General features: G+C 42.1%; 1 protein-coding gene across 1 annotated transcript; it reads left to right on the forward strand.

The window, feature by feature from the left end:
• The first annotated feature begins 415 nt into the window (after nucleotides 1-415).
• MAT2B (methionine adenosyltransferase 2 non-catalytic beta subunit) lies at nucleotides 416-11,489 on the forward strand. Its single transcript, XM_066560130.1, has 7 exons — nucleotides 416-560; nucleotides 3,525-3,719; nucleotides 4,580-4,694; nucleotides 4,983-5,135; nucleotides 7,761-7,954; nucleotides 8,821-8,934; nucleotides 9,951-11,489. The coding sequence occupies exons 1-7, from the start codon at nucleotides 498-500 to the stop codon at nucleotides 10,119-10,121; spliced, it is 1,005 nt and encodes a 334-aa protein (XP_066416227.1). The 5' UTR covers nucleotides 416-497; the 3' UTR covers nucleotides 10,122-11,489.
• Nucleotides 11,490-15,584: the final 4,095 nt, after the last annotated feature.

Below are 15,584 nucleotides of genomic sequence, written 5' to 3' on the forward strand. Positions count from 1 at the left end.
TGACTTTTGGCACTGTTTAGAGCACCATGAACACGAGAAGAGGAGCGGCCCTGCAGGTAAGGCGGCCACCGGGAACATGGACCCCCCTGCCGTCCTTCTGCCCCGAGGCCAGCAGCGTTCGGTGCCCGTGGCGTGTTGCCGTGGCTGTACCGTGGGGCGGTGCGGGGCTGGCTGCGGCCACTGACGGCCCCACGGTCCCTGGCAGCCCCATTATCGCTGGCAGCTCCCCTTGTCCCTCACAGTCCCTGCGGCCCCGCCCGCCCCGTACGGGCCCTCCCTGTCCCGCGGGGCCGCTCCTGCCCCTTTAAATACCCGGGCTGGTCCCGCCCCCTCCGGCGCGCCCTGGCCAATCAGCGCGCGGCGGCGGGAGGCGCGTGCGTGGGGCGCGCGGCGCGGGGAGGGCGCCCCCCTGTGGCTCAGCCCGGGCGCGGAGCCTCAGTCGCGCAGCGCCGGGAGCTGCGGGCGCGGAGCGGCCCCAGTCCCGGCCCGGCCCCGCCATGGTGGGCCGGGAGAAGGAGCTCCGGATCCGCTTCGCGCCGGGACGCTGCGAGCTCGTGGAGGTGAGGGCGGAGGGGCCGGCAGCCCGCCCGGTGCGGCTGTGCCACTGTGCAGCGCGGGGCCGGGCGGGCAGGCCCGGAGCGCTGACGCGTTCGCGGCGGGGCTGGGCCCGGGGTCCGGGGCTGCGGCCGGAGGGGCCGCGGGTACCTGAGAACCCCGGCTGGGAGCGGCCGCCGGCTCCGGGGCTTGGGTCGGTTTGTATCCGCACGGCCCCGCGGAATGGCCAGCGGGACGCTGCTCTCGGCAGCCCGCGGCGTTCGGGGGTCGCGGCGCCGCTCTCGGCGGGCCCGAGGCGCGGGGAAAGGCTCGGAGATAGAGACCGAGTGCGGTGGTTCCGCAGAGGATTCATTCCTCGGGGAGGCGCGTCCGTGCCCGCTGTCCCGGGCGGGGCCGGTGGTGAGCCACAGGTGAACGTGAGCTGCCGCAGCAATGAGGGTTGGGCGTGGAGGGAGCGGCACAACAACTTCTGGCAGCGCCAGTGCAGGTTCACCTGTCAGTGCGAGCCTTCGGAAAGCCCCAGGCTTTGTCTTTTGCTTTCTGCGGCTGCAGGGCATGTCAGAGCTGAGAGCTCAGTCTCACGTTCCCTTCCCTGTACTGACTTGGATCTGGATCTCATCGGATTGTGTTGTGAATCTTTTACACCAGTGGCTTCCGGGTTTTGGTGGCCATTCCTTAAAATTGGTGTTTTCAGTTCATCATGATTTTCTAAATAAAAATACAAAGCTTACAAAGCTTTATAATAAACTTCAAAAGTACTTGTTTCTGGTTTTCGACTTTGAAATGCATCATGTTTTGTTCTTTTTATAAAATATACCGTTATTTTATATTTTGGTAGTGTCTGTTTATTTTGGGAATGATCTGATGTCTCATAAATGCTGTTTTTAAGTCTGATAATGCTGTGACTTGTTTATGTGAATTGAGACTTGTAAACACAATACTTTTTTGTTCTTGGTTAATATCAGATTACAATAAATGGGATGGTTCATTATAAACTTCAGAATTGCTGTTTTGGTAGTGTTAGAGGACCATAGGAAGGCTGCTGCAGCTAGGTCATGTCCTGTGAAGGAGCAAGGCAGCATACAGGGAAAGAGTTCATCTGTTTAGGTTCTGTATCACCAGAATGTTAAAACTTCTGGCAAGAAGAGGTTCAAACTGGTAATTAGTTGGTGTTGGATAGATAAGAACCATCTATCATTTGTTTTGCTCTTTCAGAAACAAGTGATAGGAATAAATTAGTCTTGCAGACAACAGCAGTAGCGTGCAAGCTGTGCTTGGTGAAAGCTGTGTTTGTGTCCGGTTCAAGCTGTGCTGCTGATGTAACATCCTCTTCACAATATCTAAAATAAACAAACTTAGATGAATGAGGTTCTAAAACATCAGGTTTTGCAAATAACACTTGGTTTTGGGTTGGTCACTTCCGACTTACTGAAGATACTCAGTGATCTTTTGATGTTTTTAGAGACCCTTTTGACTTTGTTCTGCAGCAAGTGTTGGATGCTTATTAGTGAGCACCTCTGGCTGTGGACCTCTGATCATAGATCCTGTGACACTTTATGCAGACTTTGCTAAGAGAAGTGGTACAGAAGAAAAGAGTAGTTGCATGTTCTTGCTCATGCTGTTCAGAGAAGCCTGGGTAGCCTTAGAAATGGTAAACCACCTGTGTTCTCAGGTAACATTTAAGGATAAAAGTAACTTTTTGCAATGTCACTTGCTGTAGTCTGTCCTTTTCAGGCAACTATCCAGATGTAAATTATTAATTTTCATCTAGTACTAATGGGAATAAATCAGCCTTCATCTGGGGATTTAGAGTTGAGAAAAATTCCTGCCCTGTGCTGGGAACTTGGAACAATTGTTTTGGGTAGGCTGTTTCCATCGTGCCCTCTACCCTTATGGAACAAAAGCTTTGTAACTTCACGGGTGAAAGACAGTGAGTGGGAGTGATTGCTGTGGCTTCCTGTGCTGCTGTCAGAAAGTACCAGTCTGGTACAATGCTTAGAAATTACAGGGCTGTTGAGATTGCATAGCAGAAAGCATTCTATCATGTACAGAATTATAGTCAGTTGTCACAAATTGTCCTTTGGTCAGGAAATCCGAGATCTGTGGGTTCTGCACGCAAAGTTTTTTTCTGCACAGGCATGGTAAAGATATGCTTTTATTTTTGTTTTTAGCAGGTGGTTTTTGGTTTATTCATGGCAGATACCGAAGGAAAGCATTAAAGGAAAATAAAGATTGCAGAAACAGACATGGATCTTGTGTTTGCTGTCTTGAAAAGCTGATGTTCTAGTGAGAGGTGGGATGAAGTTCATGTGTGCTGATATTCACAGCTGTCCCAAGTACCAAAGTGTGCAGAAGCTGAAGTACAGCTTTAGTCTGTTGTATAGATTGAGAGCTGAAATTGTCAAATTGCTTCCAGGTGCATTTTGTAAAACTGACAAGAGATCCTTATCTTGGTTTTACTTACTATTAGACTATTGTGTTGAATAACGGTGAATTACTCTTCTATTTGATAATAAAATTCAAAATTTTAATTACTGCAGTAAGTTACATTGTATTGCTGCAGCTTTTAACAGACATAGCCTATCCAGAGTTATTTGCTGTAGGCTTTGGACCCTATGTGTTACATCTTTTGGGTCTGTTTTCTAAAGAAGTTAGTTCTCTCCTTTCAGATGGCATAAAGTTATCAGCTTTTGAATGAACTTAAACTTCTATCTTCACTAGTGGTTTGGATTGTTATAGAAGTAAATGAGTTTCTCACTGAAGTTTGTTTTCATTACCTATGAGTATGTGGTTCAATAGTTCAGTGGCTGCAGTCCTCCCAGATGTTGGTGTTGAATGAGGCACTCCAAAAGACTCAGGAGAATGTTTTTAATACGGTAGCCTTTGACTGTAGTTTTGCATACTTTTAAAGAAAAAAACAGTACAAAATTACAGTAGAAACAAAACTTTTCCTGTTGTCATTTCCCTAGGAAGATGTTGACATTCCCAGTAGGCGAGTTTTGATCACCGGTGCTACGGGACTTCTTGGCAGGGCTGTGTTTAAAGAATTCAATGAAAACAATTGGAACGCAGTTGGCTGTGGATACAGGAGAGCTCAGCCCAGATTTGAACATGTTAATCTTCTGGACTCTATTGCAGTTCATGACATTATCCATGATTTTCAGGTGAGTTTCTGGAGTGTAAAGTGGATGGGAGGGGTACTTTATGTGTGCAGTGGTCAGCTGATAGTGCTGGGCTGTGAGTGGGGCTGGTGCTTTGGCAGAGCTCTGACAAAGGTGTGCGTTCTGCCCCACCCAGAGCTGAGGTTTGCTCTGTGGGTACAGACAGTTCTGGCCTTTGCTGTGCTCACCACAGGCAGGCTGCAGGCACAGCTGTACCTGCAGCACACTGCACAGGAAAAGATACTTTTGAGTTATTGACACAGTCATGTGTCAATATGCAGTTCTGGAGAAGTGGAGGAGTATTTAAATACAACAGCAGTAACTCTGTGTAGTGTGCAGTGTTCACTGTTTTTTCAGTCTGAGTGCCAAGAGGAATATATAAAACCTGAAATACATCATCCAGGGTGTCATTCTATAAAATAATGTAAAGTAATTATCATCTTAATAATCTGCAAAAGTCAAGTAAGCCATGGGTAAATAGCTTACCTAAAAATTTTTAGTACCTTTGTGTGTATGAGAATATATATTATAAAATAATAATATATATTCTCATACACACAAGGGTATACAAATATTTAATATAATAATAATATATATTTTACTATACAGAGTTAGAAAAGAAAAAAATCCCCACAGCTTCCAAACTGCTGCAAGATTGAAGCTACTGAAGACCATAATTTCACAATTAATGTCAAATGTTTTTCTTATCTTGAAGTACCATGGTTTTATTGTGAAAAGATACAAAGGAAAAGGTGTTCCTCGGAATGCCAGAATTAACAATAACAATTTTTATTACTTAGAGTTAGGGTGCAACTGCCATCTTTTGACATGTTGGTTGTTTAAAATTAGTCTTTAATTTCCAGCCTCATGTTATAGTGCACTGTGCTGCTGAGAGAAGGCCAGATGTTGTAGAAGGTCAACCAGATGCTGCTTCTCAGCTCAATGTGGCTGCTTCAGCAAACTTAGCAAAGGAGGCAGGTAAGGAGATCATCTCATGGATTTGGTGTCTGGTTCAAATCCTGCATCTATCTATACAGGGACATCAGTACCAACAGTGCAAGTGTTAATGTCACTTCTGCCATCAGTGTGCTCTTGATCTGTTTTCCATAAGAGTAGTGTGCACAGCTCTGTGAAGGATCAGGGAACAGACAAAGCAGCAGGAATGAATGTGCATGGAGGATGAGATCCTTGGGAGATTTAAGTGGCTATTGGGATTTCAAAGAAGGCATGAATTAATATAAATTATCTATGAACATTTCTTCCTAGCTGGAGTGAGAGCATTTCTGATCTACATTAGCACAGACTATGTATTTGATGGAACAAGCCCTCCATATAAAGAGACTGATGTGCCAAATCCCCTGAATTTCTATGGTAAAACCAAACTGGAGGGTGAAAAGGCAGTTCTGGAAAACAATGAAGGTAAGACACTCAATGCAGGCTTTCTATTTTTGCTCACTTCTGTATTAGCTTAGTAGGCTCTTAAATCAATGATGAAGTTGCAAAACCATGGAAACGAGTATCAGAGAAGAATGTGATTAGGGGTTGGTCTCCTTGCTCATGAGCAATTCCTCTTGCTTATACCTTGACTAAAGCTTTTATTTCTTACCTGTTCCAATCTTCATTCATGTTATTTATCTCTTCCTGAAGGATATTCATAAGCCTTTGTCTACTGTGAATCTGCTGTTCCTAAGGAAAGATGAAATACTTTACTCAATATATAGCTGCAGTAATCATGAGGATGCATTACAAATGTTATTAATGTATGTTTACTTAAAGGGAAAACCAGACTTGGGAATCAGTAATAATACAGCTCAAATCAACACAGAGCCTTATTATTCTTTGGGTTTTGCTCTATTATGCATACCAACAGGCCTCCCATTTTGGTTTACACACATCATATTCCTGCTTGTAACAAAAGGTTTAACAACGTATTTATGGTTTTAAGCAACCAGATTTTTAAAATTTGTTTACGTCTTTCCTTAATGAAAATTTGGCACATGAAATACACAGAAATAATTTTTAAAGTTCTACTTAAGTGAAAAGAGCATGTTCTCTTTAATTTAAAATTTAATTTTTGTATAAAAGAGAGATTTGGCTGTTTCCAGGTAGTGCACTGTCAATGTCCAGTTACAGATTATAAGGAAAGAAGCACTTGTATTTTATCAAAAAATCTGAAGAAAGTAATCTCAGTACACATGCAGAACAGGCTTCTGATACTCACACTGTGGTTCTGTGCTTCCCAACCAGAGAACCAAGCTATTGATAAATTAGTGTGATGGTCTTCCAGTAAGTAAACATATGCTGTGTGTGATGGATTTGGCATTACTAGTAATAAAGAAACTTTGCTAAAAATAATACTTTTGATAGGAGAAGTCTAATTGAAGTAAAAATAAATTTAAATGACAAGTTATTCACTCCACCTCTAGATTAAATACCATGTCTGAATTTGACTGTGAAGCTGTTTGCTCCCTGTTCTACATTGGCAGTGAAGATAAGACTTCACCAAATCCAGGGAAGTGTGGGTATCCTGCTGGAGCCTTCCCCCAGCCCAGCACTGCAGTTTGGTTTCCTAACCTTTTGGAGCAGGATCTGTCAGGCAGCAGTGGGATGCAGCAGTGGAGTGTGGAGTGGTGATGAGTAAAGGGTTTGAAAAGATGAGTTCTCTTGATTCCTACAAATACAAGTATTTTCCATGTTCTGGTGTTTCAACCACTAATTTACTGATACAGAGTAGGTGGAATTCCATTGGTCAAATCTGTAGCTGTGTGAAGAACTGCCCTGTCCATTTCTGTTGTAAAATGCAAAAATCTCCAGTAAATGGTTTTAACATTTTTTTAAAAGATACTTTACTTTGGTTAGAAGGGGATACATACTTATAAATATATATGTATATGTATAAAGTCATGCTTCTAGAACTACAAATTGTCAGGAGGTCCTCAGAGCTGTTAGTCATGAGGCTGATCCTCTCCACATCCTAGAGAACTGAGAACAACAGCAAGGCAGTTGTCTTCTCAAGAAATGAATGTTTTTAAAGCAATTTAAAAATAGATGTTTCAACCAGTATTTAAAGAGAAGAGCATATCTGCTGACCAAGAAACTGCATCTAGAGCAGCAGGAAATCATTGTCCTGTTGAGTTTTCTATTTGTTTTTTTTGTCTAAGTACTTATTCTGGTTTACTTCTCTGTGAGAATAATTTCTGTGTTAGCTTTTTCTGTTTGTCTCTCCAATAGCTATAGCATTTTCCTCCAAGTGTATTAAGAATGGCAATGTGTTGATGACTTCAGCTTCTAATTTCAGGTCAAATGTTTTTGTTTTCTCTTTCAGCAAAACTATTTTTAAGTAATTTGTCATAGCCTTGGATTTCTCCTCAGAGGCTTTTTGAATCTTCATGACAGAGATAGACTAGTATGATGTATTCCATCATAAAATATGCTTCTCTTTGCATTTTGTAAATTTTTCAAATCACTGTCCTGGAATCTAACATTGTTTACTATTGTGTTCTGTGAACCTGTTCCTTATTTGTCAAGCTTTTCATTTATTTCAAGGTTCATGTTTTGTTTTTTTTTTTTCTGGTAAATAATATCCTCCTTTTTACAGGAGGCCTCTGCATGATGGGTGAAAAAAATCTTTGTAATTTATGCCTAAATATGATGATCTGGGATTGGTGGGAATTTTTCTCCTTTGCTCTTACCCAGAGGGGAGTGCTGGAGAAACTGCTCAGAGTAGTTGGGTTTTTTAATTTTTAATTTTTGTTCTAACCCACACAGGCATCTTTATGTAATAAATGAATACTTGTTAACTTTCTGGAAATCAATGGCATAAATGAGAATAAATAATAATAATAATACAATAATTTCTCTAATCTTAGTGTTTATAAACTGGTTTGGATATAAATTAAAATTATGTTCTGTGAGCTAACATACTGCTTGCATTTTATTTGTGATTTGTAGATGCTTAATCAGCATATTTCTTAACACTTCCACTTTTCAGATTGTGCTGCAACACTGGTACCCACCCCTGATGTAAAATATTCTTTCTTTTAGACACTGCAGTACTTAGGATTCCTGTCTTGTATGGAGAGGTGGAAAGACTGGAGGAAAGTGCTGTGACAGTTATGTTTGATAAAGTGCAGTTCAGTAATAAATCTGCCAACATGGACCACTGGCAACAGAGATTTCCTACCAATGTCAAGGATGTAGCAGCTGTTTGCAGACAACTAGCAGAGAAGAGAATGTTGGTAAGAATGGCAAGAAATGAGCCTCTGCAAGGTGAAAACAGTAGGAATTGTCAGCTTTGCTTCTGAACAGCTGAGAACTGCACATCACTTGGATTATTGGCATTGCTGGAATGCTGGGAGGGAGGAAGGAACTGGCTGTAATATTACAGGATCTGTGCATGACTGTGATGGTCGTGTGTCTCCTGGTATAGAGGAGAGAATTAGAAATGCCAACTTAGTCTGATATGCCATTTACAAATTTCTAGTTTGAACTAAAAAACCCATGTGGTTGAATGTAATTCTCAAGGATGCCCTTGTTTATTGTATTAACTACACTGAAGTGGCCAAACAATGCCCCTGGACTAGAGTACTTCCTTGTATTTGTTCATTACAGCACCTTCAGATTACAATCTTTGCAAGGTAACAGAACCAAACAACAAACAGCCACCTTTATGGTTTTCACACAGTAACTTTGAAAACATGGACTGGACTTGTACAGGGTTTGCAGTTTAACATTCAGAATGTGTGTGATGCCTTTTGCCTTTGTTTTTGAGTAAGTGAACATCACAGAACAGCTGAGTTCCTCCCCCCCAGCATTTTGACCTTGCTTGGTTGGTGGCAGCTCCTTTCCCTCCTGTTCATTCTACTGGACACAAACTGTCTGTGAAGTCAGGTCAGATAGAAGTAACACCATTTTCCAGTCTCAGGTCCTGGTCAAGTGTTCTCTGAAAGGGTAAAGATGTTTCTAGAACACCACTGAGGTGCTGTAAGATGCCTTTTGAGATAGGGTCTTGCTGGATGCTAATTCTGCACAGTTCTTGCACAGGAATTAGCCTGAGGGCCGACTCACTGCTTCCTTTTATCTGTGTTTCCTCGTTCTTCTCTAGGACCCATCAATAAAAGGAACCTTTCACTGGTCTGGCAATGAACAGATGACTAAGTATGAGATGGCCTGTGCAATTGCAGATGCTTTCAACCTTCCCAGCAGCCACTTGAGACCAGTAAGTGATGTGGTGTTGGACCTGTGGCAGACAGATGTGCCTGATCATTGCAAGTAGCAAGTCTCCCACTGGCTGTAGAAGTTCAGCTTCCTCTTCAGGACAGGCTGTGCATGTCCAGCACAGCAGCTCTGTAGCTGAGGCGACTGGCTGGTATCAAGCTCAGGAAAAAAAACACCTGCTTTGACCTGCTGAATTAGGAAAATTATGCAGTCAGTCACTAGTTTATAATGTAGTGGTATTTCTGCAGAACAGTTCCCCTTAGTCACAAGCCAATCTGTACTTTTATGTTAGATTGATAGAACCTTAACTTGAAGATAGGGCTCTGTAAAAGTTGAGCAATGTCCAGATTTATTTCTGAGTACATGCACTTAAGAACTGCAAATTATTTTTGCTTTGCTTTGCTTAAAACACTTGTCCTACAGTTTTATTGACATTTCAGACTACACTTGAAGACATACTGGTAATGTGATGGGCGTATGACATGTCAGAGGATTCTACCTATGTCCAAAATAAATTCTAAGGATCCTGAATTGGTGAACGCTGGAACTGAAATGTGACTTGGAAGAGATGGAAGAAGAACAATGGAGAACACTTAGTCTTAATTTTTTCTGCTCAATTCTATTTCTCTTCAAGACATGGTTGTCTTCATATTGATCAAGACATGGTTCTGTTTACATTCTGGACTATTCCTTACCTTGTGATGATAATTGCAGAGTGAAAATAGGAATAAAATGTGGAAAGCCACAAATAGTAGCCGTAAAGAGAGTGAGAAAAAGGTGCCTTAAGACAGTTCACATGGCCTGATGGGTTTGAAATAAATTTAACGATATAACAAGCAAATAGCAAAAAAATCCAAACCATAGAAACCCCCAGAAAATAGAAGGGAGTGAGACAACCATACCTATATAGAAAGCTATGAAGAACAAAGTTCTAATGTACATGTACAAGTATTTTTCTGTCACTTCTGTTTACTTACTGGTGTGGGTTTTGTTTTTGTCTCCTGTGTCTGTTTTTAGATTACTGACAGTCCAGTTGTGGGTGCTCTTCGTCCCAGGAACGCTCAGCTGGACTGCTCCAAGTTGGAGATGCTGGGGATAGGTCAGAGAACACCATTTCGAGCTGGCATCAGAGAATCACTTTGGCCTTTCCTTGTTGACAAGAGATGGAGACAGACAGTCTTCCATTAGTTTGTAACTTTTTTAGTAAAAGTATGGTATGTGGCACTTTTTTAAAAGAAAAAAAAATAGTTTTGTATGAGTGTTCTTAAATCGTGACATTTATGGGCTTTCATTTAATTGGGTAAACAAATGGTCTTGCACTAGTGAAACTTAGCCTAAAGTGTTCAGTGACAAAAACTGAGCCTATTTGATGTCATGGATTTTTTTCCTTCCATTTATACCAGTCTAACTTGATATCTGTTCTTGGTGGGTTGAGGTTCTTAGTAATGAGTACTGTGTGATGCTAAGAATGACTCAGATCACTTGCTGACTTACTTTTGGCTGAAATGTTGCTGATGCTTAAGGTCTGTGCCATTGTTGTATATACCATTTCTCTTCATTAAAGACATGGTCAGTTACTTTATCACCAAAAATCTGAGGTTTTTGTTTTTAATTTCTGAAGATGGTGTTCTTAGGGAGTTAAGCTGAGGTAGGAATCCTTAAATGTTTGTTTTGCTTGAGCTCTGATCAAAATGTTTTTTAAAAAAGTGAAACTTTATTTTTGCAATTATCAAGTGTACTTTTTATGCTTGAAATATTTTCAGAATGTTCTGTACATTGAATGCCTGCAGCTTTGTATTTGTACAGTAAGTTGTATGCATTTGTTTTCATGGTGACTTATTAAAGCTAGGGGAGGGTGGGGACAGTGGGCAACCAATAGTTTTGAACTGGGTTTTTTTTGGGTAAGGGATTGGAGTTGAAGGATTTTTTTTTTCCTGGGTGTTTGTTTTTTGTATGAAAGCACAAAACATCTTCATCCTTCCCTTCCCTTTTTGGGGACAGCATTTGCAACTTGTTAAATTAATGAAAGATGTTTGTTAGTCAGTACATGGGAGATGGACAGGAAAGTGTTCAATAATTTGTAGCACTGCAGCAGCTTTTGCACAGACTGTCAGACCTGGCACTGCAGTAGTTAATATAAGACAGTCTTTAAAGCTGGACTCAATAGCCAGGTAACGTGGAGGAAGAGCACTGTAAGGCTTTGCTTTGTTTTGAAGTTGTAGAAGCAACAGTATGAATGTTCTGATACTGCTAGCAGATTATTAGTAAAGCTAGTAAAAGGTCCAATTGGGTGGTCATTTGTTTTTCTGAGGCTGAAATGAAGGGGGAGGGAAAGATGTTCAGATTTCTTTTTTTTCTTTAAGTGTGTGGGGGAGACACATGCAAAAATAGACCAGTTGAAGGTCTTGTAAGGGTGAGCTTTACATTCAGTCATTGCATTTCAACTGGCATATGCTAAGCAATCATAATCCAAATCTGTTTTAGTCTGAAGTCCTGATACACACATGGTAACCTATCTCCAAAATGACAATAAATATATATTGCCAGCATGAGAAACAGTTGTTGATTCTTTCTTTACCATCAGAATTTGTATATCTGAATCAGAAATGTTTGCAATTCTTCTTGAAACCTGTGTGCCCTTTCAGCATTGGATTTTTTTTCCTTCTTTAATTCAGTAATTATTTCCAGACTTGGATTAGATTGGATCAGTTTCTCTGTCAGTATCACTGCCTTGGAGATGTGATAAATGTACACACTAAAGATGCAGAAGGTGTTGAAAATGTGAGCCCTGAAACATCTTGGGCCTCAGGGCTGGATCAGGAAGATTCTATGTCTGTTTCCCTTGCAGAGAGCAGTTTGACCAGGAATGAGAAAAGGATGGCTTCTCTCCCAAAGATAAAGGACCTAAGTGAGATGAGTTGGGCATTTTACTGGGAGGAAAAAATTGAAATATTTCAACTTCTTTTTTCACGCTGAGCAAGTAAGTCTCACTGTCCAGTTGTAGCCTATCAGAGGGGATCTGTGTCCTCAGCATCCCCCTTGGAGACTGCAGGCTTGAGGCATTTTGCTACTGGACAGACACCCTGGATGACATTTCCCTCCTTTGGTTATAGAAGTGTAAGACAGCACCAATAAATATTGCAAGAGGCAGTGGAACTAACACTGTCATTTTCCAGTCACTTTAAAGATATGTTACTGTTGAAATAACTTGTTATACTCTTCCCTTTTTGTTTCTGGCCCCATGACACTGGAGGTGTTTGTGTTCATCCACAAGGGCCCAGGAACCTTTTAGGGTCAAAGCTGTTGTTCTTGCATGAGACACAGTCTTGGTGTTGAGAGGAAAGTGTGGCCTCTTTTTACAGAAGCAGTGCCAGTTTCTGCCAGGTTAGTGCTTGTGAAGTATGGCAATACAGAATTCTGCTCCCCATTTGAGGGTTGTTGGAGGTTCATATTCATTTATTCATTGCTGGCTGTCAGCAGTGGGCATAAAGGAAGAAAAGTCACTGGTTGTGAAGTCCCGTTTTCTGTTCAGGCTGGCGATGCTGAGGAGGCCCAGCAGAGCAGAAGCTGATGTGTGTCTCGAACACCAATAGCAGAATGGCTGTGGAGCCAGCCAAGGGCCACACAGGGGTTGGGCAGCACTTTCCTGGGACAAATCTCCTTGTTCTGGCTGCTGGACATCAGCACAACACATAGAGCACAAGCACAGGAGTGTAGCCCAGAAGTGGGTGTATATTTTTCAAAAAGACCCCAAAGCTCCCTGACCCATTTCCAGAAAGGTTTAGGAAAAGGGACTGCAGGGTAACTAATTTGCATAGAAAGTGATAAACTCATCTCTAGGGCAGGGAAAACTTACCTAGAGAAAGGATCCCCACCAGGCCCAGGACTCGGGGCACATCAGCTGGAGCAGCGCTGGAGCCAAGACTGGTGATCTCTTTCTCCCTTTTTTCCTCTCTGCCCCTCTTTCATTCATCTCTGCTTTCACCCTACTCCTTTATGCAAAACCCCCTGCCATGTGCTTATATAGGAGGTCAGGGACTAACTGGTATTAATTTCCATGCCAAGTGTGTAATTCAGTAATAAAACTTGAGAAGCTTTTGCAGGCCTTCTGACTTTTGTCATCCTTTACAACCACGAGTGAGTCATTTGAGGAAGTTTCTTGGTTGTTTGTGCCTGAAGGGACTGCATGTCTCTCCAGGAGGCTCAGGAGGCACCTGCTTGTGGAGAGCAGGATGGCAGCAGGGGAACAACTGCTCCAAAGCACCTGGAGGTACCTGCAGAGCTGTGACTGTGCCTGTGGGGCACCTGGCAGGGCAGGTAACACCATCTCCCATGATATCAGTCATTTCTGCCCTCATGTACATGAGGCTGTTTTACATTAACTCACTAATGACATAAATTATCCAAGTTTTAACTATTCTGATCCCACATACTCTGTAATTAAATTGGAACTGGATGTTCTTTTAAGTGGCACATCTTTAAGCTACTTGCTTCATGTGTTTACAACCAGTCCCTCACATACAAAACTGCTTGTGCATCTAGCAATTACAGTATAGCAGGAACTTAAATGAACTGTATAACAAGATGAAAATATATTGCCTCTTACAATATCCACTGGTTTTGATGAGCTTTTGGACTTCAGAGATGCATTGAATGATAAGCTTAGTGCTGTCTTGAGGGTCCCTGAGTTGCAGCTTTGAGTTCAGGGAACTTGTGGCTTTGCAGTGTTGCTTGTTTACTTCATAACAACTTTATTCAGTTACTTGCCTGAGCTAGTATTTAATTAAAACCTTAGAGAAGTGAGACTTCTGTCTGAAATGGCTTCTTTATAACCTGAAAGAGGTCTCTTGAGTGGGATTGACTGTTCAGTGACACTGACTTCCAAAATAATGACTGCTGTGTAATGTCATAGGGCATTTGCCAGCATGAAAAAATGTCATTAATAGGTATGGAGAAAGAAAAAAATATGTAGGCAGCAGGGATTAGGAATTACATTAAGAAAACTATTACAGAAAAGATTTCTCTCTGTGCTTAATGTTTCACTGATTTCAGTAGGGTTCCTTACTATGCTTACATTTAAGTACAGGATAAAACTTCTAAGCATCAGTGCTTGGGAGTACCTTGATGAGAGGTGAATAAGGATACAGATTATGGACTTCCATGTATTTTTAAGTTTTGATAGTACTCTGTTGGGGACACTGTAATTCAAATTGGTATCAAAGAGTGCAGCAGTTAAGTTCCAAATCTTTTCACTGCACTCAGGCAGTTAGTGCAATCACAGGGGATGCACCTGATGAGATCCCCAAAGCCACTGCTCCTACCCCAGCTCAGTGACCCTCGCGCTGCTCTCCTTTGTTCAGCAGGAGCAAAGTCCAGCTTCTTCAGCTTCCAGAAACCTGATTCACCCAGCTGTGACATGGGGGCACTCCTGTAAGTGCCTGCATACCCCACAGATCTAGAGGATTCACTTCTGGAGGATAATGTTAAACTAAGGGAGAGGAAAAGAAGAGAAAGATTTATTAATGGCAAGTCCAGACAAAAGGAAGGGGACTATGAAAACACTGGGTCTGAGCCTTTCCCAAAACACAGCAAAGGACTCTTATTTCTTCCTTTCTTTGAGGCAATACAGGTGGAGTTGAATGGAAGTTCAGCAAAATACCTTGATATTCAGGCTTTCTTTTATTTCTATTTTAGTTACAGTTGTCATGTTATGATTGGTCTCCTCCTTGTTTGATTTTTGAAGAGAACTTCCAGTAGGAAGAGATAAAACACAGAAAGCTGAGAGTATGGAAATGAATGACTGCAAGGGACAATGCAGGAAACAGAACAAATACTGAACTGATGTGAAAAACACAAGCTCATGTTCTTAACAGTGGAGTGAAAGGTTCAGAGACACGATTTAGATCAGCAGGGTGCACTGCCAACACATGTCAGGGCCCTGAGGGAGCCACTGGCCCTGCAGCCCCTTGCCCTGGGCTTGCCTGCAGAGTAAGGCCAGCTCTAGGATGGGGTTGAGTGGGAAAGAGCTGTGGGAAAACTCCCTGGGCCTTTTCCCTGTGCCTGTGGTCACAGCCCCTGCCCTGTCAGCTGGGGACAGGCTGTGGCCAGGGAATGAGGAGCTGCCCCTCTGGCTTCTCCCTGGCCAGGGAAGTAAGAAAGCCTAGAGGAAAGAAAGGGCCTGAGATTAGTGAACCAACTTAGAATGTTTCCCTTCTTGAGTCTTAATGGTGGCTATTTTGACTTTTTCTTTCTAAAGTGTGTATTTTCCTGATAATTTGTTAAAAGACAAAGCACAGCATTAGGCACCAGTGAGCATCTAATAGCAGCAGAAGGAGTAGAAGATGATTGAGAACACTGTGGGCTTGTAAATCTGATCTCAGCAGCAGAAAATGCATGGAGAGCAATTATGCACACAGAACATTTAGATATATGTAATTGCTTAAGGGGAGTCAGCATGGATCCTGGAAAAGAAGATTAGGCAAGATAAATGTGCTTGGCAGCTCTGAGTAGGCAGGACAGCTAGAGTGGATACCATTTATCTGGATTATGGGGAAGGAAGGGAAAATTTCTTAATTTTGTATAAACTGAAAGATGACTCATTTTCCAAGTCCATAAACATAGCTTGAGAAAAGAAAGCTGGTGGCCTGGGTT

This window comes from Molothrus aeneus, chromosome 15, assembly GCF_037042795.1.
Source record: "Molothrus aeneus isolate 106 chromosome 15, BPBGC_Maene_1.0, whole genome shotgun sequence".
In the NCBI taxonomy this organism is placed as follows: domain Eukaryota; kingdom Metazoa; phylum Chordata; class Aves; order Passeriformes; family Icteridae; genus Molothrus; species Molothrus aeneus.